Source organism: Lupinus angustifolius, chromosome LG05, assembly GCF_001865875.1.
Source record: "Lupinus angustifolius cultivar Tanjil chromosome LG05, LupAngTanjil_v1.0, whole genome shotgun sequence".
Lineage (NCBI taxonomy): Eukaryota > Viridiplantae > Streptophyta > Magnoliopsida > Fabales > Fabaceae > Lupinus > Lupinus angustifolius.
This window is the reverse complement of record NC_032013.1, coordinates 22,496,136-22,520,204: the sequence shown is the minus strand read 5'-3', so window position 1 is coordinate 22,520,204 and position 24,069 is coordinate 22,496,136. Positions and strand designations below refer to the sequence as shown.

Here is a 24,069-nt window from a genome sequence, read left to right as displayed (position 1 = left end):
AACAAAAATGTGATAAATGCAATTAAGTTAAACAAAACATGATATATTGTGTAGACAAGTCTAAATAATATACAAATCAATGTATCTTTATTATTTTTTGTTACAAAATGCATCAACAATTATAAAGAAATATTGTTTAAATAACTCTTATAATGTAGTGTAACGAACCAAAAATAATAAAGATACATTGATTTGTATATTATTTAGACTTGTCTACACAATATATCATATTTTGTTTAACTTAATTGCATTTATCACATTTTTTGTTTAAAAGATTACACTTATTTCTTATACAGGGGTGGACAGTGTAATGAAAGTACAAAACTATGGGAGGTTTGTGTAAGTTTAAAAAATTGAGGGGTGATTTGTGTAATTTCACTAAAACTCAGGGGTGTCAGTGTAATTTACTCATATTAAAATATGAGGAGAAGAAAAATATTTTTTTATTTTTTTGTTAAATAAACTTTAAATCATACAATAAAAACTTTTTTCACCACTATTGCAATTCTCATTCAGTATTGGGTCAATACTTGCAGCATTAAAAGGGTCCAAGAACATTTGTTTAATAATTTAAAAATAATATATTTAAGATCTTAACAATTGTAAAACTGGGATTTTCAATACAAAGTTTTTATTTTTAAATTCTTAAATAATGTAATGATGAGACTTAATCGGACCCTTTCTTTATGTAAATGATCCAACCACCATTACATAGCCCCACCAGTGCCAATGTCCTCATCCTTAACTACATATAATAGGTAGACTTAAATATCATTAGGAAACTTGCTAGAAGCACCATTTCCATATATCAATGATCCAACCACCATTACATGATAGCCTCACGAATGCATTGCCTTCATTTTTAACTATAAAATAGGTAGATTTCAAGGCATTACCTACAATTATTTGCACAATTTAGTGTTAGAGTGACTTTTCCTATTGGTGCTTTGAGAGATATATAAACGGTAAAGACGTTCATGTAATAAACAATATTAAAAATGGTAGGAGACATACATAATCTTTTTGATGCAAGAAGAAAAAATGAGAAATGTTATTGAATTGAATGAATGATGGTTTACAAGGAATGTAAACTTTATATACATGGAAACAAAGTTTAACTAACTAAAACCACTAAAACTAACTCTAACAATAACAAGTCTAATACAATATCAACTCAATTACGAAAATATAGTTCAAAATATATTTCAACAAAGAACGTTTTAATTTGTAGATTGGCTTTCTGAAGCAATTTCTATGAACCCACTTTTTCAATGATTCATTTACGAGTTCTATTTTAGGAAGAAATGTAAGGAAAAAGAAAACTTCGGAGTCTTATCACAAGCTTTTCATTTTTTGTCATCCCCACAATTTAACTTAAAAAACATACCCTAAATGATCGATTAAATAAAGGAAATAGAGATATTATGTAGTAATTATTGTCAGGAGGAAAAAATCAATTATTTATCCTCATCTGGAAAGTGCTTTTCTATAAGTGCAAGGACACAACATTCTTTGTTTTCACATCACAATTGGTGATCTATGGTTATATTACTCATATCTGTCTGTTTTCTTTGTTTTGGAGATATACATTTGTTTGTAACAATAACACAATCAGGGACAACAAGCCTAGCTAGTCACTTTTTCCAATTTATTAACTTCAATCACATTTTAAATTATTGATAGCAACCTTTTATCTCCAAACATTAAGAATGACTTTCTATTCCTTCATTTTTATTTTATTTTATATATCACTTTATTGAATGTAGATGTAGCTCTTACGCATTCAAGTATTTAAGCATTGAGTAAAGTGATTTGGTTATAGAATGACCCTTTTGATATTTATGGCTTAAAAAGATGTGTGGACTATCCCTTGCTTGTATTTAAATTTCCCATCAAAAAACAAGTCTTACAAATTCAAGATATTTTATAGATAAAGATCGTTTGTCCCAAATATTTATGTCTTTATATCCCAACTAATCAAATTATACTAAATAACATTAAAATTTACTTTTCGTGTTAATAATATTTTTTTTTAAATATGTGGTAACTTTCCATTAGACTGAGACACAATGAGATAGAAAAAGTGGGACTGGTGATTCTCGTCCAGAAAATTTATAAGGTCTGATGCAAACTACCATAACATTACATCTTTTCCATGCATTATGGAGTGACTATGTGGAATCATTAACAAATTTATATTTGTCTTTCGGATGTCTCTTTCAAAAATTGTAGTTTGATGCATTCGTTGGAGATTAGACTTAGACTAGAGTTGGGCTAGGGTTTATACAAAGATGAAGGTAATAGGAGCTTTATATATTCTATGATGGGTCCACCGTGATAAAATACATTAAGATAATTTTCAGGGTTTGGTATAAGTAAGAAAAGTTTCCTACAGATTAAAGAAGCCAAGTTGTTATTGTTTGTTGAGGTAGGAAATCACATCTCCTAATTTTATATCACATCAAGTGTATTTATGTTAGGTGATAGAAATTTTTATTTATCCTCCTAATTTTCTGAGGTATTGTATAAAATTAAATATCAATCAATATTTAATCTATTGGAATAATAATTGTTGAAAGTTATAATCACAACTTCACAAATTAATTATAAGGATTCAAATAATAGGGATTAAAACTAAAACCTTGAGATAATACAATGACTAAAGGATATTTAAACCATATTAATAATGTCTCATCAGCATGTTTTTTTAATACTCTATACTTATGTATCAAACTTGACAATATTTTTACTAAAGAAACAGAGAAAAAAAATAGTAAAACAGTCTTTATTTTTAAGAAAAAAGTTTTGAATATTTGCCATAAATACATATGACATAAACTTAGGCCAAAAAGGTTACCTTTTTGGTGTTTGACATTCACAATTATCATGTGAAAAAACCAACTGTGATTATTCTTTGCTGGTCACTCACTCACACTCACTCTTCATATGTGAATGTCACCGACAACCTAATAAAGCATGATAAAGAAAGAGTCCCTCTCTGCTCTCTTGGATCACAAGTTAACATATAAAGCAAAATGGACCTCTCAACCACACCCAACATCATGATCATGTAGAGCACATCCGATATGTCACTCTATATGCTATCAGTTACGATGGATTAAAAAAATTATATTTAAGTTAAAAGTTTAATTATTGAATATTTTCTAATCAATAACAGCTACTTGATGCCACATAAAATGACACAAGTTGTAGGATAGAAGTTGTGCTCTCATCATAATCAACACATTGGAGTTGAATTTGAAGCACCATATACTTACATTCTCTTTCTAAAATGTGCATGTACATAGCAACATGCATTCTTTGAGTTAGAGAGATATATATGAAAAACATGTTATGTTGGTCCCACATTCTTGTCTCTCACCTCCATGTGCCAACATCTCTATTTCTACATTACATGTGAAGTATCCTAAGGAAAAGGAGAGACTTATGGATCCAAACTGTTTATGAAGCTTTGAACTTAGAACATTCATTCTCTTTTTTATCCTCTAGCTCCATCTATGGATCCAAACACTCGTCTTGATCATGCACTTTTTCAGCTCACACCAACCAGAACCAGGTTTTGCAGCTTCACAATTCATATATGATATATAATAGAAGTGTTTTTTGTCACAAAAAAACATGGGTTTTGGTGATTTTGAATTTGTGTTTCTATGTATTTTCTTTTTCTATGTTAAAGGTGTGATCTTATTATAGCTGGTGGGGGTGTGAATGAAAGACTAGCTAGTGGGCTTTTAGAACCATTTCTTTGTCACCTTAAGAGTGCAAAAGATCAGATTTGTAAAGGTGGCTATTCAATCACTCTACATCCAGCTTCTGCACATGCTCAATGGTTCACCAAAGTCACCCTTCAAAGGTTGTCTTTTGGATCTTCTCTTGCTGTTGAATTTGTGTTTTAGAATGTAAATATTTTGGGTTTTTGATAAATTTTGATTACAAGTGTTTACAATGTTGAAAAAATGTGAATTTTGGATAAGAAATTAAAACATCAACTTAATATATATTAATTTTATATTTTCTGACGAATAAAAATGAAAAGTACATGGAGTGAAACAACAAAAATGTGCTCGTGTAAGCTATCATTTAGAATAATTCTATAAGACCAATTTTGGTTCAAAGTGTTCTGAATGTTGAAAAATGTGAATTTTGGATCAGACCAAGGATCACCCTTCATTAATTACTTGCAAAGTAACCAAAGTTACTACCTTTGGGGTGTAGATTATCATATAGAACGATTCTATAAGATGGGTGTTTTTATATATATCTTCTTTATCTGTTTTGGTGTATTTTTCTACAGGTTTGTTAGATTTGTAAGCACTCCAGAAGTTCTAGAGAGGTTTGTGACAATAGAAAAGGAGATTGTGCAGATTGAAAGTTCTATTCAGTCAAGTGAGAAGAGCAAGTTAGAGGCAGAGGGAGAAGGTATATATGGGAAATCTTAATGAAATGAAGTGGCTGGTTATATTCGATGAATTTGTCTAAGGCTATTTTGGTTGGAAGAGTACCATATTACTTGGGCATTTGGCATTAGATTTCGATATTTTTTTTAAAAGTTACCACTTTGGTGGAACCAACAATCTACTATGTAATCATAGAAGTAATGAAAAGCTGACATACAATTCCAGCTTCAAACTTTTTGTTCTGTTTGATGCATTATATGAACGAATTTCATATTCTTACGTGGGATTAACGGGACATGTGTCATATGCAGATGGACGTGTTAAACGGTCAACTACCTCCTCCAAGGTATATGTATTTAACTCTTTCGTATGTTTTCCTTGGCTTTGGGTCCTTTTGGCAAGATATTGAGCCTGTTATCAACTGGTGCATTGCAGCTTAGAGATGAACTAGGTGGAACCAATCAAGATGGATATGAAGAAAATTCGAGGTATTGTATTTGGTGTCTTTTCATTCTCCACAAAGTATATATAATATTGTGCATTGATGTTTGTCTATGTTTAATGAATAGAGTTCGTCTTCAACGTGTTCTGGATAATCGTAAATCCATGCTTTGCAAAGAGCAAGCGATGGCCTATGCTCGTGCTTTAGTTGCAGGATTTCACCCGGAATCTGTGGATGATCTTATATATTTTGCTGATGCTTTTGGAGCTTCACGTTTAAGGTCTGTTAAGACTATTCACTTCAAATGAGAAGAAATAAAATCTTTTACCTCACTTGTGGTGAAATTCATTTATACCTAACCCTACATTTATATATTGGCATTATGTTTCCTACATTTTAATGTAACTGAAATCGTCGCTCTTTTAGCACCAGAAAATTTCAATATTTTGCTATGTAATATATATTCTGATCTCATGTAGGGAAGCATGCATCAATTTCTTAGACCTGTGCAAACAAAAGAATGAAGACAAGCTCTGGATGGATGAGATAGCAGCAATGCAAGCGTCTGCTCAACCCGTATTACCATACTTGAGGACATCTGGAATCATACTAGCCGGTGAAGATGATAACAATAGTAAACTAAATGGCATAGTTGATGCCTCGATCTCTGACTCGACTGCTAGTCTTGGAAGTTTAGACATTAGCCAAGGTACCCTTCTTTTATATATGTAGGTTCAATATCTTGTCTTGCTTCTAAATTTGGAATTAATACATGCATTTCTTGCCTTGTGCATGATTAGAATTTCTGGTGAAATGTACTTGTGAGTGACTTTCCGAAACAATCTTCCCTAATATGAAACAACTTAAGTCTAGTGCATTAGATCGAGCGCAGTTTGTTATTTATCTTTGATTTTGAAAACTTGCAGATAATAGCTTTCCGATATCAGTTCAAACAACATCAACAGATGGAAGGGCTCAAATACCAATGCCCTGGCCAAACCATCTTCCTCAGTACATGCACAATTTTCAAGGTCCTGCATTTCAGCAAATGCCTCCATATCAAGGGTACCTCTATCCTGGTATGCAGGTTCCCTCTTCATATTATCCAGGGAATATGCAATGGCCTCCAAATGTGGAAGATTCGCATAATTTTCTTGACCGAGACTCGGATTATCATAAATCATCCCTTAAGAAGAAGAAGAAGAAGAAACATCGTCAAGTATTGGAGCACTCTGAAGAAGATGCATCAACCGAATCCATTGACTCTAGTTATGAGACTAATTCAGATGACCATTCAAGGCAAGGCAAAAAGCATTCTTCATCGCAGCACAAGAAGAAGCACAAAAAGAAGTCCTCGAGGAAAGTAGTTATTCGTAATATAAACTATATAACCTCTAATCGAGATGGTGAGAAGGGTAGCGTCACGGAAGGGAGTTTGTCCAATGAAGAAGAATTTATCGATGGGGATTCCCTTGAGAGAAAGGACAAGTTAACCTCTGGTCACCATAAGACACAATATAGTGCTAAGCATGCTGACAAGCTAAATGGTTCAACCGATGTTGATTCCAATGCCATAAAAGGCAATGACAACTGGGATGCTTTCCAAAATCTTCTTTTGAGAGATGATGAGCAACCTCTTGATGCAGAAAAAGAGCATATAAAATTTCAGGAGGAATATAATGTGAATAAGAATTTTGAGGGTGGAAGATCGAATGAATTTAACCACAGACAAGATATTACTAAAACTCGAGCAACTTCAAATGATTCCTTTGTTGTGACAGAGAGGGAATTGGGCAGTGAGGGTCATAACCACATTGAATACTTTAATGAATGGAAGCAAACACCTTCATCAATGAAGAAAAAAGATAGCACATGCGAGTTGTTTTCTCAGAGAAATGAAGAATCGGGTTCGGGTGGCTATTCCGTGTCAACTCTGTCAGGCTGTGGCCCGGAATCATCTCTTGCTAAAAGCCAGAAAGAAGAGGATTGGTTCATTGTCAATCATTCCAGTAAACCAGCAAATGAGGATCAGGGCAAAAATTTCAGTATATTTGATGGTGTTTCCATTTTGCCATCGGCTACTAATGGTGTTCATGTAGAGGAAAACAAGAAAAACATTTTGGCTGATGACTCTTTCATGATTCAAGCTCGATCATCCGAAAATCAATATAATTCTCAAACGGCGGCAGGCATACGTTCAGTCTCTGACATTGTTGGAGTTAATGAGTTTGCAAATATCACACAAGAAGGTTCACATAATAAGACTAATACCTTGAATTCCCATGAGCCAGATGATCTCTACATGGTTCTTGGCCGTGATTCATCTTTAGAGCAGAATGCTGCACCGTGGAGTGTGGAAATGGATTTTGAAAGTAACATTTCACTAAATGAAGCAAATAGAAAGCTTTGTGATGTTGAAACCGATAAGAAGCAGCAGCCTAATGGTCAGGAGGCTGATACTAAAACTCCAGGAGTGCGAAACGGAAAAGTTTCAAGTAAAGAGGTGAAGTCTAAGGCTCTAAATGCATCTCTTGTGAAGAACAAATCTGATATCAGTTCAAGAAGCAAAGCATCCCCGGGAAACCGAAGTACACATATGAAGAGCAAATCTGAGAAGGTAAGTAACAATTATCCATATTTCCTTCATAGACTAAATAAAAAAAGGAATATTTCGAACATATTTTCTTATCTTTATTAATAGGAAGAAGAAAGTAGAAAGAGAAGAGAGGAACTACTAGCTCAGAGGCAGAAAAGAATTGCTGAAAGAAGTGCCTCTAAGAAGACTGAAAAAGAAACCAAGAATTCCTTGAATTCTGCAAAGAAAGAGAAGACTAAGATTTATCCATCAAATGAGGAGACTAAGGAACTGCACAAACCAGTCCTTAGGAAATCCACCATCGAACGCCTTGCAACTTCCCGAGTAACTCAGAAAGTTTCACCAAGTCAAGCAAAATCGGGTCCAACAAAGAAACCATCCTTGCAGGCAAATGGGGTATCTTTGCAAAAGACTGGTGGCACAGTAAAGAAGAAACAGGTCCGAAAAGAAGCCAAATCTTCGAATAAAAAAGAAGACTCGAAGAAAACAAATGTGGAAATTCTTCATGACACAAATGCCAAGGCTCAGAATGAAATGAAAGGCTCAGTAGTATTGCCTGTGAACTCCGGTGATGTAGAATCTGTTGAAACAAATAAGGATAGTTTTGGTTTGAAAAACAATGGAGAGCTATCCAAGACATTACCAGAGAAACATGCAAGAGATTTCATTTCAGAAGGAGGACATGTTGGCCAAATTCGCGTAGACTCGTCATTGCCAAATCGCGATCACACATTTGGTAGAAGTCACTCAAGAGGTGAAGAAGTATTGGACAAGTTATCTTTACTTCCTGGTGATAACAAGCCTCGACATATTACTGATGTGATCACAAATCCAATGGTATCACCTAGCAAACCGCCAACCGTTTTTGCGGTGAATTCAAAGGTTAATCACGAAATAGAAGAAAGCAATGATGTCTCTACTATAGTCTCTGAGAAAAAAAGTTATCTTTCTACCCCTCAACCCAGTGATCAAATGATGCCAGAACCAGTCTACTCCCGGAAGAAATGGAACAGTGATGAGGACTCTTCAAAAGCAGCGAAAGGGTTTCGTAAGCTTCTATTCTTTGGAAGAAAGAGCTGAAGCACCTTGGTGGGTTGATTCTGTGCAAATTGGTTCATAATAATCTTCTGAAGTGTTCAAAGCACTTACGAGTCCTCCATGCTTTTTGGCTATCATTTTAACAAGAATTCAAGTTCATCACTCTTTTTCTCAAAAGAAAGTGTTTAATTTGGCCCATTGAAATATTTGTGTTGTTTTAAACACACTCATTCATGTGACATGGAAGTCATGTGGAAAATTGTAGATAGTTTTTTAAGGTTGCCACACATAATACTATGGTCATGGGATTGAGATTTGAGAGTTTGTCATACAAGGATTTCGTGATGTAAATTATAAGAATATGGTGTGTCCTAAGGAAGGGTTGCACATGTAATACATTTTCATGTTAGGACTATGATATTGTTTGATGTTGGAACCTTTTTCCTTGTATTGTAAGTCATGGGAGTTGTATTATTCTTTTGGTTGTGTATTTATCTGCATGTTATTTGATGTTGATATTTTTTTACAATGTGAAGAATTTCTAGTTTTGAAGTTGATTTTGCTGAAGTTGAAGCTTCAATGCAGTTTGAGTGACTTCTAAGTGAACCAACCCCACATACACTCTCTATTTGATTCTCTGCTTGCTACCAACAAACCAATGTCAGAATGAAAACCCCGATCTTATTTGTATAAGTTGAGAGACTGTTTTCAAGATTTGAAAACTTAACATCGTAGTTATTAAAGAAGATAAGTGTGGATATATGGTGTAGCTAGGAAATGTCATTATAATATATAGGGATTGAAAAGAGAGAAGTGACTTGGCATGTTGATGCAAAACCAAAAAGGATTAGAATAAGGTATGGAAAAGTGATAAGTCTTACTGAAAACGTTCAAAAAATAGTGGAAATGAGAAGGCAAGAGTGGAAGAAGCAAAAGAAAACAAACACGTAAGGGTTAGTTTGGGAGTTGGATTTTGGAGGGGAAGGCTTGGGAGCTATGAAACAAGTGTCTTTCCTTCCCTTCCCTCCTTTCCCTCCCTCCCTTCCCCTCCAAAATCCAACTCCCAAACTAACCTTAGGATGATAGATCCAGGGTTCTTTTGCACTAATTTAACAACAATAAAAAGGGGATGTTTTTCTATTCTTGATTGCGAAATTTTATATCTTATTTATTTTATAATTTATTATTTATCAAATTTATTAGGGCTTAAATAGTTTTTTTCATGCCACTAAATAAGTAAGGTTTTGTGATTAGTCCCTCTAATTGTTTTTTACTTTTTTAATTATGGTAAAGTTTAAAACTCTAGATTTGTCCCTATGTCAAAAAAAACTGTCATTATGTAATGATGATATGCCATGTCAACTTTTCAAATTGTAACCAACCATGCCAATCAATATTACATGTTATCCATGTAATTTAGATTTTTTTTTGGTAGTATGAAAGTATCTTTTCATCTTTTTTGATTAAGTAACTAATTTTTTTTTTGGGATTTATGATTGTCTCTTCCAACAAGTGTCACTTCCAAGAATTGAACTTTCAACCTTGAAAATCCAGTTATGCCTTACACCACTATACCAACGTTTTTTTACCAGCACTAACAATGTAATTTGGATATAGGGACAAATCTATAATTTTATTTACCATAATAAAATACAGTTAACCACATTATCACTCAATTGAATGTATTGAATAAAGAGAAGGGGAAAAAATATTTGGTGATAATAATTTAAGAGTTTTATATATTGTCATTGCATTATTTATTATTCATTTTAAATTATTATTGACTTTTAGCCTTTGTTTGGGAGTGAGATTTTAGAGAGAAAGTGATGACTTTGGAAAGTCTTCCCCTTGTTTTGGAGTTGAATGAAGGAGAACAGAATTTTGGATGTCTCTCAAACCCTCCAAAACCTTCACTGTGTCTATTTTTTAATTTCTTTCAATTTGAGGTTTTTGGAGATAAAATGTCAAAATAGCTAAATATTTTTAGTAATATTATATAATTATACATTATTGTCTATTTCCCATTATTAATTACATTTTTAAAGAAAAATAAAGAAATATTCTTACATTATCATTAGTTGACGTTTTTCTTCTAAATTACTAGCAAGATACCCGTGGCAATACTTCTTTGCTGCAAGATTAATAACACATATTACATGTACATTTATATGGTTATGAAACATATGTTACTTGTGAATTCGCGTTGTTAAGAACACACATGTGACCCGTACATTCACATGACTAAAAACTAAAAACACATATGTTTCTTGTACATTCGCATTCCTAAGAAAACACATGTTACTCATGCATTCGCATAGTTAAAACAAAATAAAAGTCTCAAACATGATATCATATTATTTTTATTAAAATAAATATTTTAAAATTTATAAAAAATGAAATGATTTTTTCAATATTAAATACGATTTTTTTAATGAAAAAATGGAAACCAAATCATTATACTAAATGAGTTTTTTTATTAAAAATATATTTAAAATTTATAAAAAACTTCAATTTGGAATTTGATTTTTCAATTATAATTGAGAAAAAATAAAATTCAAAGAATCTGAAATATTAAAATTCAATTGGAAAAGTGTTACAAAATTTTGATGATGTGTAACAATGCAATTATTCTTAGATTAATAGTAAACGTTAAATAATATACATAGGTTAGTGTAAAGAAATAGTTTGGATGTGAAAAATGATTTCAATACCATTTAATGCTCAATGTCTATTACATTTTAACATGATAAAACATAGGTACAGTAAACACTCAATTTTGGTGGGGTAGCAACATAGAGCAATCACTAATTAATATTAAATTATTAACATATAAAATATATAAAAAGTAAGGATAATGTGAGAAGACACATAATAATAACATGTGACATGAATGAGTTTTTTTTTTTTAATTTTTCAATAACTTAGAACATTTTAAGATGAGAAAATGTTAGGAGAATGTGACATGTGACATGAAGGGAAAACATGTGAGGAGGATGTGACATATGGCATGAAGGAGTTTTACATTTTAAGATGAGAAAATGTGAGGAGAACGTGACATGTGGCATGAAGGGAAAACATGTGAGGAAGATGTGACATGTGACATGAAGGAGTTTTTTTTATTATATTGTTAATAGATATGCGCCCAAACAAGAGGGGTTTCATTTCATTTCCCTTCCCTTGTTCCCATTTCCTAACCATTTGATCTCTCTCTTCCTCTTTCCTTCATAATTCTTAAACAAAGCCTTAAACAAGTAATACAAATAAATGGTAAATGATGTAGTAAATTTATATAAATCTTTATATTAAAAAATTATAAATATTACACTCTCAAATAAATCAAATGCTTTGAAATTTGAAATTATTATGTTTCATGGTTTCAATGCAAACAAGTAAAACGTATTCTCAACAAAATCAAATATATAAATATCAACAAGGTGTTGATATACTGATATGTTGAATGAAAAAATCACATACTTAAAAAGGATTAATTCATTTTGATTCATATGGTGAAGAAATATATTTAATAGTAAGAATATAAAGATTAAGTGGTTAACACAAACTCATGGGATTGGTCTCTCTAAATCTCTAATTCATACAAATAATGTTTTTGGGTCTTATAAAACTTCGTGGACCTGAATTTAATGGGCCTCAATGAAGGAGGTTATGAACTTATGCTGAAGGTCTTTCCTTGTGTTTGAACTTTTAGTTTGAGGCTATTGCTCATGCAAGAAACAAAAGGACTTTTTTTTAATCGTGGTGAATATTTTTATTATTTTATGGTAATTTTCCAAAACAGGGTGAAAAGGTTTCTTTACAATGTATGTATCGGTGTATAGAAAGAATGCATTGATAGAAAAATTAGGTTCTTTTGAACAATGGAAGATATGAAAAAGACTTGAGCAAAAGTGACACATATGAATACCATAAAAGCTGTTTGTACAGAAAAAAAGCTATGCAATCAACTTAAAATTGTGTTTGGTCTATGCTTATTTCAGAAGAAAAGAAAAGTGTGGGCCTTCAAAAATTACAAAATATATCAATAAGAATTATTATTTTTCCTAATAATAGGTCATTCTAACAAAATTAACGGTATCACAGTACAACAAGAAAAAATGTCCAACCCTTGAAACACAAATGAAAAAACTCCAAAAGGCAAGATTCTTATAGGACAAAATCTGTTATAATTTTGAACGAATAAATCTTATAATTATTCTTTTCATGCAAAAAAAATTACATCATGTCATGATCTTAATAAAAAAACACTCTAGCAAACAAATTTTGCTTAAATTAGAGTCTTTTAGTCTAGCTATTAGTATCTTCTTTGAGTCGGAAATATCAATAGTATAACCGAACTGATTTACACAAAATTTAAACTCAAGTTAGTACTTACAGAAAAGAAAACATATATGGCTCAAGAAATTCGCGAATTGATTCTTACATTATTAGTTTAAGTTTAAACTTTATATGGAATAATCATTGGTTTTAATTTAATTTATATAGATATAGATTTTGTAAATACTAGCAACTCTTCCATATTTTCTGGAGTTGTCAGGACTGGGTTCACTCACAACTTCACATGTTCAATGGGCAAAAAAAATTAAAGTAAAACTAAAAAACTCACATGGGATCTGGTCCATTTTGGACCTAATATAGTTGTAGTTATTAGGACCGAATCCCATAGGGTCATATTGGCGAACCCAAAAAAGAAAAGTGCTTTTAGCATCTCCCAAACATAAGATACTGCATCAAAGGAACAACATTGAAACAAATACTTATAATTCAACACAAACCCCAACATAAGCCTAGAGAAAATCGTTACCATAGTTGAATGAATCAATAATGAGAAAGATTGGGTTAAAAATATAAAACAGGAAGTTAGCTTTTCACATTTTCTAAATAAGTTTGGGTATTCTTGTGTGAATTTGTATAATGAACTTGTATTATATAAAAGTGAACAAGTTAAATTTATGAATTGGTAGATCTAATATCTTAAAACTATTTTGAGTCAATATACAATATCAAAAATATTTATATATTTTTTTACTTGGCCCATAAAATAATATTATTTTAACTTATAAATGACTATATCACTTTTTTATACTCCCTAATCCCACTAGTGAGTTAGAAAGTTTGTAGTTACCAAAATCCAAGGTGATAGTAGTACCCTAATGGAGCTAGAGAGTAGTTATGAGAAATAACATTGAAAAACTAAAGGATAAATATATTTATATTATTTTATTTATATTACTTTTATCCCTCTAGTCTTGTTCTTCACGACTTATAATGAGAAATTATTGATGAGGGTCTACTCATATATCATAACTTTATACTTCTTTTTACGATAAATCTTTTATAAAAGGTAATATCACTTGAGTGTGGAATCTGAAACAATAATCATATGTCTCAAAAAATTTAAATCCTATATTCTAAACTAATCACATTTTATCAAATAATAAAAAATAAATTATTTTTTACTTTTATACTTTTTCTTAATTAATTAACATTCTTTAATTAAAATGACATAAAATAGTGGGAGATAATTTTCATTCATGGAACATCTATGATATAGCTATATTTTATTTTGAAGTGTAATATATATATATATATATATATTATTAATGTGTAAAGGTTTATACATAGTTAGTATATTATCTACCATTTATTTGTATAACTTTTATTTAAGAGTTAAAATAATGATTGAAAATGAATCGTAAGTGATATAATGACAATATAAAAAAACTCTTATATTATCAATGCATACATCTTTCTATCTCTATTTTATTTTATTTTCATATAAGAGTTCATAATCAAACGACAGCAACTTTCCAATGAAAGTGAGATTTAATCACAAATCTATTCAACTAATTATTACATGATGAGAAATGACTAGTGTTTTTTTTGGCCTCGTATAAACCATTGGCAAGTGATTTGGAAAACATCACTATCAATCGTTATTATAGGAGACAGCAACCACGACTAATGTGTCACAAATGTTAATTAATATCTAGATTCTTTTTTTATTGCAACTTTGTGTCCTTAATCCATATATTAGAACGACAATTGTATCCAAATTTCAACCCAGATGTCCGAATCAGAGTTAAAAATGAAAATGTTATTTCTAATTTTCATAATTCATTTCAATCAAAGTTTATCTCTACGTACATCAAATAGTTCTTGTAGTTTTTATGTATATTCTATTTTTATTTTCATGACTCATATGTATATCATATTTTACCTTTTCTTTTAACTTTATCTTCCAAAGAATAAAATATGATAGAAAGTCTTAGAAAAAAACAGCATTCATTGAAGAAGAAGGAGGAGAAAGGAACACGGTTGAAGAACAAGAAGAGAAAAATACTTCTATCTTTTTATTGATCTTGAAATTAATTGATTACAAATTATGATTACAAAGCAAAAGCCCCAAAACTATTTATAGCAAAAACCTAACTGACTTAACTAACAAATCCTAATTGATTTATTAAAAATTGAAAGATTGCAATTACAACAACTATCACAACACCAAAACCCGATAAGCCTAATAATCCACTACATTGATTCCATTTTCGATCATAAAGACAATTCATGCCCCTATCACCGCCTAGATCAATTCTGCCCATGAGAGTGGACTTGTGGAGGAATTGATTATGAATGAAGGTGTTGGGTTTCCCTTTTGTATAATTAGTTGAAACAAGACTAAAACTTCTACTAATGCTTTGACGCAACTCCTTTGCTTTGTTGTTTGTTGAGGATTCTACATTCATGAATTGAGCCTGCGACATTACTTTGTCTTTGCTGCAATAATCAGATTGGGAATTTTGTTTCCTGTAGTACATAGAAGCAATTAGTCCATGAGTATGAAGTAAATTTAATACTCCCAGAAGCTCGAATGTGTATACTACACAATCCAAGCTTGCTCACATTATTGGAAAAAATTCTAGGAGGTTGAGCTTTAGTAAAAATGTCAGCCGCTTGCATATTGCTAACAATGGGCATAAGATGAACGATTCCATTTAGAACCTTCTCTCTTATAAAGTGACAATATTTTTCAATGTGTTTGGTCCTTTCATGAAAGATAGGATTGACAACCATGTGTAAGGTTGATTGATTGTCACAATACAAGACAAAGGTCCATCATGATCAAGATGCAAGTCATCAAAAAGATATATAAGCCATTGAGCTTCACAACCACTTAGAGCTAAAGCTCTATATTCTACCTCGGCAGAAGATCTTAAGACAGTTTTCTATCTCTTACTCTTCCATGAGATCAAAGAATCTCCAAAGTAAAAAAAATCTTGTTACAGATCTTCTTGTATCAAGACAAGTAGCCCAATCTGAATCACTAAATCCCTTCAATGTGATAATGTTCTTTGAAGGGAAGAAAAGATCATTCCCTAGGGCTGCTTTGATGTATCTAAGGACTCTTAAGCCAAATTTAAAATGTTCCACAGTTGGAGTGGCCAAAAATTGACTCAAATGACCAACAAAATAGGAGATGTCTGATCTTGTATGAGTTAGATAGACCAGTTTTCCTATCATTCTTCTATATGAAGTTATATCAGAGTAGAGATCACCAGATTTGCTGTGTAATTTGGCATTACTGTCCATAGGACTAGCCTTGGCTTTTGCAGCCAAAAGCCCATCTTCTTGAAGCAAGTCTAGAGCATATTTTATTTGACACAAGTTAATCCCATCCTTATTCCTGGCCACTTCCATACCAAGGAAGTATTTCAAACTTCCAAGGTCTTTAATACTGAATCTTTTGTCAAGCAAATCCTTGACAGTTTGGATTTCATTAGGATCATCACCTGCAATAATAAGATCATCTATATATACAAGAATAATTATGTAACTGTTTTTTTTTATCAGCAATGAAAATATTATTAATCAAGAGATAAATAAATTAGGAGAACAAGTGGTACTCATATCCATATAATCTCTAAATTAATAAAGTGAGAGACAATTTGATGGGTGTATCACCCGATCAACAAGTGAATAAGAAAAAAGAGGAAAACGAGCATTGAGAATGCTCCAAGAGTGCATAGAAATAAGCTTCATTACCTCATCTACTTAGAACATCTTATTATCAAAAATAGATTTGTTCCTAATGTGCCAAATAGTCCAAATTGTGACAAACCAAAGTGTCATCCACCAACTGTTAGCAATGATTTTTGTAAATAAGGAGTAATCAGCTTTGGATTGCTCATAACCTGACTTAATGAGAATAATGGTAAGCTTAGCATTCCATTGTATGCTAGCTTGTTTTAGGCCATAGAGATATTTTTCCAACTTACATACAGGAGATTTGTTAGAAATGTTAAGGCTTAGAGGATGTTTCATATAAACATTCTCTATTAAATCACCATGCAAGAAGGCAGTATTGACATCTAATTGATGCAAATACCAACCTTTTATGGAGGCTAAGGCTAGGATAGTTCTAATCGTGGTGAATTTATTGACAATGCTAAATTTTTTAATGTAATCAATCCCTGTAGTTTGAGTATAACCCTTAGTAACTAGCCTAGCCTTATATTTGTCTATACTCCCATCGGCATGATGTTTGATTTTAAAACCCCACTTACAACCTATGGCCTTTTTGTCACTAGGAAGATTGGTCAAAATCCAAGTATTGTTCTTGTTAAGGGCTTCTAATTCAGTGTGAATGACATCAATCCAGTTTTGGTGCTTAATAACCTCTTCATATGTCTCAGGTTCTGAATCAGAAGTGATAGCCAAGGTAAAAACCTTGTGTTTGTGAGATAGTCTTTCATAAGATAAGACTTGAGACAGGGGATACTTGATCCTGTGTTTATCTAGACAAGAAGTTTGAGTTCCTAAGGATTAGTGATAATCCTTCAAATAGGTAGGAGGATTTCTATCCCTTGTAGATCTTCTAAGATCCATATCATGAAGATGATCATTATTAACAGATTAATCAATATTTCCTTCATCATGACCTTCAATTAGAGGATATGTTTCAGTATCTTGAACATTGTTATGCTCAATAGGAAAATCATGATCAAGGTAATGGTCCTTAATATCAAAAGGTAAAGTAGGAGCAGAAGAGTTATTATCATCAAAAGTAATATTCTTGTTAGCAAAAGGAAACACATCTTCATAAAAGTTCACATTTCTTGATATGAAAATTTATTTACTCAAACAATCAAACAATACATATCCTTTAATGGCAATTTTGAAACGTAGGAATGCGTATTTTTTAGCTCTGGAATCCAGTTTCTTTCTATGACTAGCAATAGTAGTAGCAAATCACAAACAACCAAAAATTCTCAGATTTAGCAAGTTAGGTTCATGATTATAGAGTTTCTCATAAGGAGAAAGATTGCTGAGATATATAGATGGTTGTCTGTTGATCAAATAAACAGCATGTGCAACACCATAGTTCCAAAAACATTTAGGTAAAAAGGATTGATACATGAGGGGCCTAGTGATACCAAGAAAATGTTATGTTTTCTTTCAACAATCCTATTTTGTTGAGGGGTCTCAACACAACTAGTTTGATGAATGGCTCCTCTTAAATTGTAGAATTCATTTAACTTGAACGTTGGTCCATTATCAGATCTTATGATCTTGACCTTCAAACTAAATTGAGTTTCTACAAGGTTGAAGAAAGATTTAATGAGGTGTGAAGTCTCAGATTTTGCCTTCATGAAGTAAATTCATGTATGCCTTGACTTATCATCAACAATGGTTAGGAAATATTTATGCACAAGGATAGAGGGGATGGATATAGGTCCCAAAATATCAGCATGTATGAGATCAAAAATGTGAGCAAAATTAGTGTTGTTGTTTTGAAAAGGCAGTTTTCTCTGTTTTTCATAGTGACAAATATCACAAGGCTCATTAGAATTTCTAGGCTGAATGAAGGAAAACTTTTTATTCAATATGGCAAGCTTAATGTTTGAAGGATGACTCATTCTTTTATGCCAAATGTCATCATGATTATGTCTAACATTACTAACATTATTGATTCTAATATTGTAATGGTAATTCATGTCCTTAGAACTAATGATGAAAAGATCCTTTATGGTCTTAGCTGCACCAATCATCCTCAATGTGGACTCCTCATGCATCACATATTTGGTGTTGGTGAAGGTCAACTTGCAATTGAGGGCACATGTTAATTGAGATACAGATATGAGGTTAAAACTGGATTTAGGAATGTATAGCACATTGCTAAAGCAGAGATCATTAGAGAAAATTACAATTCCAGCAATATTACTCATTACTTCGTTCCCATAATTAAAATGTGAACATGATAGAATAGGTAAATATGTTAATCTTATCTTGTGGCTCACCTAATTTCTGAAATGAAACCATATAAAATAATCTTATCATATTTTATCTTTCTTATCATGTCCCCCAAATGAGTCAAAAACTAAATACTTCCAAAATCCAAAAAAGGTAGAGAGACCTAACACTCTTTGATCATGCCAGCTTAAATTCCCACATTTTATTTTGTGTAATTAATTCTTTTAACAATGGTTTCTGGCAATTGTTTTATACTACTAAGTACCTGAAAAATAATGTATCATAGGTCATAACACAACTGATACTTCGCTTATAAAGAACATGGACATTTCAGATTCTCTAAACTAAACACAACTATACAAAAAGTTAACTAACAATCTTAATAATTATAAGGTGATTCTTCTAAACATGAGAAGAGGCCAGCCATATATGTATTTATGTTGCTTCTTCTCTTCTTCTCTTTTATATTTAATTAATGGGAGAAATAATAAAGTGCACATGCCTGCTTTAAACAAGCTATAAAAATGAAAGATATCCTAAGTTCACTTATCTAGCTTTTGTAATAGCTGCCATACACATGCCCTAAGCTTTCCATAGTAGCAATGACATCTTACTTTATTGCAATATGTATGTATCTATGTATCTTTCTAGTTGGGTTTATTAGTTCATCAGTTAGGTATTTTTCCTTAGACATATCTATTCACTTTGTTTTTTTTTATAAGCAAAAATATATTAAAAATTGACACAAGGGGTGTCAACCCAATTACAACTTATAGAGAAGAAGAATACAGGTATAGCAATCAATACACTATTGTGCAAAAGTATAAGAAAAAGATCCCAAATTTTTGGAAATCCACAATCAATATCTAATTTGGATCAAATATATCTATTCACTTTGTTGAGGCTATGAATCAAGAATTCAATGTTGCCATATAAAAATTATAACTCTGAACTACATGAGTTGATGACATGGCAGAGCTAGAATTTGGGTATGGGTAAGGTATTGGGCTCTTCTCTTGGATCCTCTAGTACCCTTGGATTTTTTTTTGTCACATGTTATCAGATATATCTAATACTGGAGAGGATCTCAACTTTTGGAGAAAAGGTGCTAGATCAAACAATATCTGACAAGAAAAAAAAAAATTTCACTTGAAACAAATTTTGTATATGACTTACGTAACAAATTATTTTATCTAGTCTTTTTTATAAGATCATTTTTAGGTAATTTTATGTGGATTAAGGAATGTAAAAACATTACTAATTTTATAAATAATTAAGTACTTTACCAAAATTAATATTCATTAATGAAACTAAATCATTCTATTTTTTTAGTTAAGGTATTGATCTAGTAGTGTAAGACCCACTAAATTCTCAAGATCGATGGTTCGATTCCTGAGAACGACACTTGTTGGGAGAGACAATCATGAATCCCGAAAGGGATTAATTCCTTACAAAAAAAAGTTAATAACAATATTTTAGTAACAAATTCATTTAGTGTACATAAAGTTGTTCTAATACTGTAATAAAATGTTAAGAAATAGATACAGATGAAATAATTTTAGATGACAAGATCTAGTTATACACTAGCTAGAAAAAATCGTTGGAAAGAAGTGAAACATGTTTCCCCTTGTCTCCATAATACATTCGATATAAGTTTGTGTCTTACTCAAATAAAGTAAATTAAGAGTTGGTACATGGTGTTATTGGATATCTATGAAACCCTAATAAAAGCTAAGTCATAGAAACAATATTGGTTTACACTCATGAACATCTTAAGAAATGTCATGCATGTTGATATTTGAAAAATTAGCTCAACAAATTAGTTCATAGATACATTGTCAACTTCATTTTCTAACATTATTTGATAAAATCTAATTGGTCCGAGATAGAGAATGCGATACTTTTAGAAATATGATATTTGTCCCAGTTAAATGACATTTTTTAATTGATACTACTTTTTAAGGTGAAGTATATTGCCCTTAGATATATACTGTTGGACTAGTGGGAGTAAATTGTTTAAAAGCATTAGATCCAAACAAAAGTTTTAAGAAAAAAGTGGAACCTCAACCTTTAACACTTCCTTAATTTTCACCTCATGTTTCCGCTATTGTTTCCAACCGTTTATGAATATTATCTTATGTGATTTGTTTGATGCTATTGACAATCAAGGGTGATAAGAAGTAGTGACAAAAAACAAGATATAACACCATTAAGATCATTTCCTGATATACAAAATACCAACAAAGTAATTATATTATAATAATGATGTACATTGACAATCTCCATTGTGCAGTTTGATATCTTATTAGTGAGAACTGTAATGTTTTATTTGATTTAGTTGATAGTTTGTTTGCACAACTTAAGGTAATGTTAGTGACGCCTTAAAAATAGTGAACTCAACCCCACAAGAACCTCATTTCTATTTCCAAAAACATGGGATACTACATATGTTTTTTTCTTTGCTAAGTTATTATCCTACTTAATTTTTCGCAAGATATTTTTAACGAAATATATTAACATGTGTAAAGTGTAGTCATCTAAAGGATGTGTCCTAGTATGCATGCACATTTGGCATGTAGTGGATCAATGGAGATTTCTTGTTCTCTCTGTCAACATTTGTATCCCGGATTAATTAAAATATGTCATTCGACACGACACTTGTTGGGAGAGACAATCATGAATCCCGAAAGGGATTAATTCCTTACAAAAAAAAGTTAATAACAATATTTTAGTAACAAATTCATTTAGTGTACATAAAGTTGTTCTAATACTGTAATAAAATGTTAAGAAATAGATACAGATGAAATAATTTTAGATGACAAGATCTAGTTATACACTAGCTAGAAAAAATCGTTGGAAAGAAGTGAAACATGTTTCCCCTTGTCTCCATAATACATTCGATATAAGTTTGTGTCTTACTCAAATAAAGTAAATTAAGAGTTGGTACATGGTGTTATTGGATATCTATGAAACCCTAATAAAAGCTAAGTCATAGAAACAATATTGGTTTACACTCATGAACATCTTAAGAAATGTCATGCATGTTGATATTTGAAAAATTAGCTCAACAAATTAGTTCATAGATACATTGTCAACTTCATTTTCTAACATTATTTGATAAAATCTAATTGGTCCGAGATAGAGAATGCGATACTTTTAGAAATATGATATTTGTCCCAGTTAAATGACATTTTTTAATTGATACTACTTTTTAAGGTGAAGTATATTGCCCTTAGATATATACTGTTGGACTAGTGGGAGTAAATTGTTTAAAAGCATTAGATCCAAACAAAAGTTTTAAGAAAAAAGTGGAACCTCAACCTTTAACACTTCCTTAATTTTCACCTCATGTTTCCGCTATTGTTTCCAACCGTTTATGAATATTATCTTATGTGATTTGTTTGATGCTATTGACAATCAAGGGTGATAAGAAGTAGTGACAAAAAACAAGATATAACACCATTAAGATCATTTCCTGATATACAAAATACCAACAAAGTAATTATATTATAATAATGATGTACATTGACAATCTCCATTGTGCAGTTTGATATCTTATTAGTGAGAACTGTAATGTTTTATTTGATTTAGTTGATAGTTTGTTTGCACAACTTAAGGTAATGTTAGTGACGCCTTAAAAATAGTGAACTCAACCCCACAAGAACCTCATTTCTATTTCCAAAAACATGGGATACTACATATGTTTTTTTCTTTGCTAAGTTATTATCCTACTTAATTTTTCGCAAGATATTTTTAACGAAATATATTAACATGTGTAAAGTGTAGTCATCTAAAGGATGTGTCCTAGTATGCATGCACATTTGGCATGTAGTGGATCAATGGAGATTTCTTGTTCTCTCTGTCAACATTTGTATCCCGGATTAATTAAAATATGTCATTCGACTAAATAAAAAAATTATAAAAACAAAATTATATTATTTAGTGTAAATTTATTGGACAGTGACATGATTTTTGAGATAGAGGATATAATGCCAATAATTTTACTCATTCAAAATTGAAGGCATGCTATGTCAAAAAGAACCAGACAAGTTATGTTCCTATTTCATTTTTCACGATCTCTTATTATATCGTTTTTTATTTTATTTGCATGAATAATTAAGATTTAAAAGCACGGTTATAATATAATAATATATACTAAACTTATTTGGGCACAAGCCAACTATATGAGATATCCATAAGATGCATTTATGTAGCTTCTCAACTGAACTCATTGAATTCTCAGCCAAAAAATTAAAAAGAGAAAACGAAAGAAGTTCATTCCACACTTGATGATTTGCTTATGCATGTTTCATGCTCTATTCTTGTCCATATTCTTTGAAAATGATAATTCTGAGGCTTATAGAACATGGCCCCAAAAAACTTAGCTAGTTGAAATTGAATTTCAGGTGGGGCTGCATATGCTTTGTCCATCCAATTCATTCTTCAGGTTTATTATATAGGAAAATGTTAACCAATATCCTAAAAGCACACACATTGTTTAACAAAATTTTAAATTATATTAATCGATTTTATTATCTTCTAATTTGTTTCAAATATAATGTTTAAAAATATAAAAAATGAAGTACTTATCCGAAAACTAAATTATTTTATTTTAATCGATTTCATTTTTATAATTAAGATTTTGTTTTCTATATTGCTGTCCTAAAAGTAATATCTATGTATAACTAATTATATACTATTATAAACAAAATTAGTAGTTATATTAACAAATTTGTTTTGCCCTATTTTATATTCCGTAAAAATCTTATTTTCATCTTACATCCTATTTCTATTATCTCTAAAAATAAATATTCATTATCACTAATAATAAATGTTATAATATTCAATTTATTTATTTTTTATATTTTTATTTATGTGAGTATTAATTTACAATGATAAATTTTAAAAAAGTGGAATTGACAGACACCATAATATCATTCAAAATGCTATCAACAATAATGAAACCTTATTATAGTCCCTTCATTCCATGTCTTGAGTGTTTAAGGTTAATCTACAAACTTCAAAGTACAAAGATTAAAAAATTATGATAAAATATTGAATTTCGACTAAAACAATCATATTTATTTCTTTTTTATTTCCACTATGTGTATTAATTAATGATAATTAGTATTCACACTTGATGAAATAATTGAGATATTTGAAAAATCTAGAACAAAAAAGTCCACAACTATGTGGAATGGAGGAAGCAATTTGTGTCATATTAATGATCTTGCTCTAACTAACCTACCAACCCAAAAATTAGAGGACAAAAAGCCTTTCATGCTCTCCTTTTTCTTATGCCATGCACA

General features: G+C 31.0%; 2 protein-coding genes across 3 annotated transcripts; one reads left to right on the top strand and one right to left on the bottom strand.

Moving 5' to 3' along the window:
• LOC109348161 lies at positions 3,243-9,002 on the top strand. Of its 2 annotated transcripts, XM_019588420.1 has the most exons (10): positions 3,243-3,449; positions 3,483-3,577; positions 3,698-3,874; positions 4,316-4,440; positions 4,730-4,764; positions 4,854-4,906; positions 4,988-5,140; positions 5,340-5,569; positions 5,787-7,477; positions 7,562-9,002. In XM_019588420.1, exons 2-10 carry the CDS (start codon positions 3,519-3,521, stop codon positions 8,534-8,536), a joined length of 3,498 nt encoding a protein of 1,165 aa, XP_019443965.1. In that variant the 5' UTR covers positions 3,243-3,449; positions 3,483-3,518; the 3' UTR covers positions 8,537-9,002. The 2 variants fall into 2 exon arrangements, with proteins under 2 accessions (XP_019443965.1, XP_019443964.1); XM_019588419.1 differs by having other exon boundaries at positions 3,243-3,577.
• On the bottom strand, positions 15,743-18,735 carry LOC109347085. Its single transcript, XM_019586813.1, has 4 exons — positions 18,472-18,735; positions 17,449-17,581; positions 17,074-17,304; positions 15,743-16,299 (listed from the first exon to the last, which is right to left on the bottom strand). The coding sequence occupies exons 1-4, from the start codon at positions 18,733-18,735 to the stop codon at positions 15,743-15,745; spliced, it is 1,185 nt and encodes a 394-aa protein (XP_019442358.1).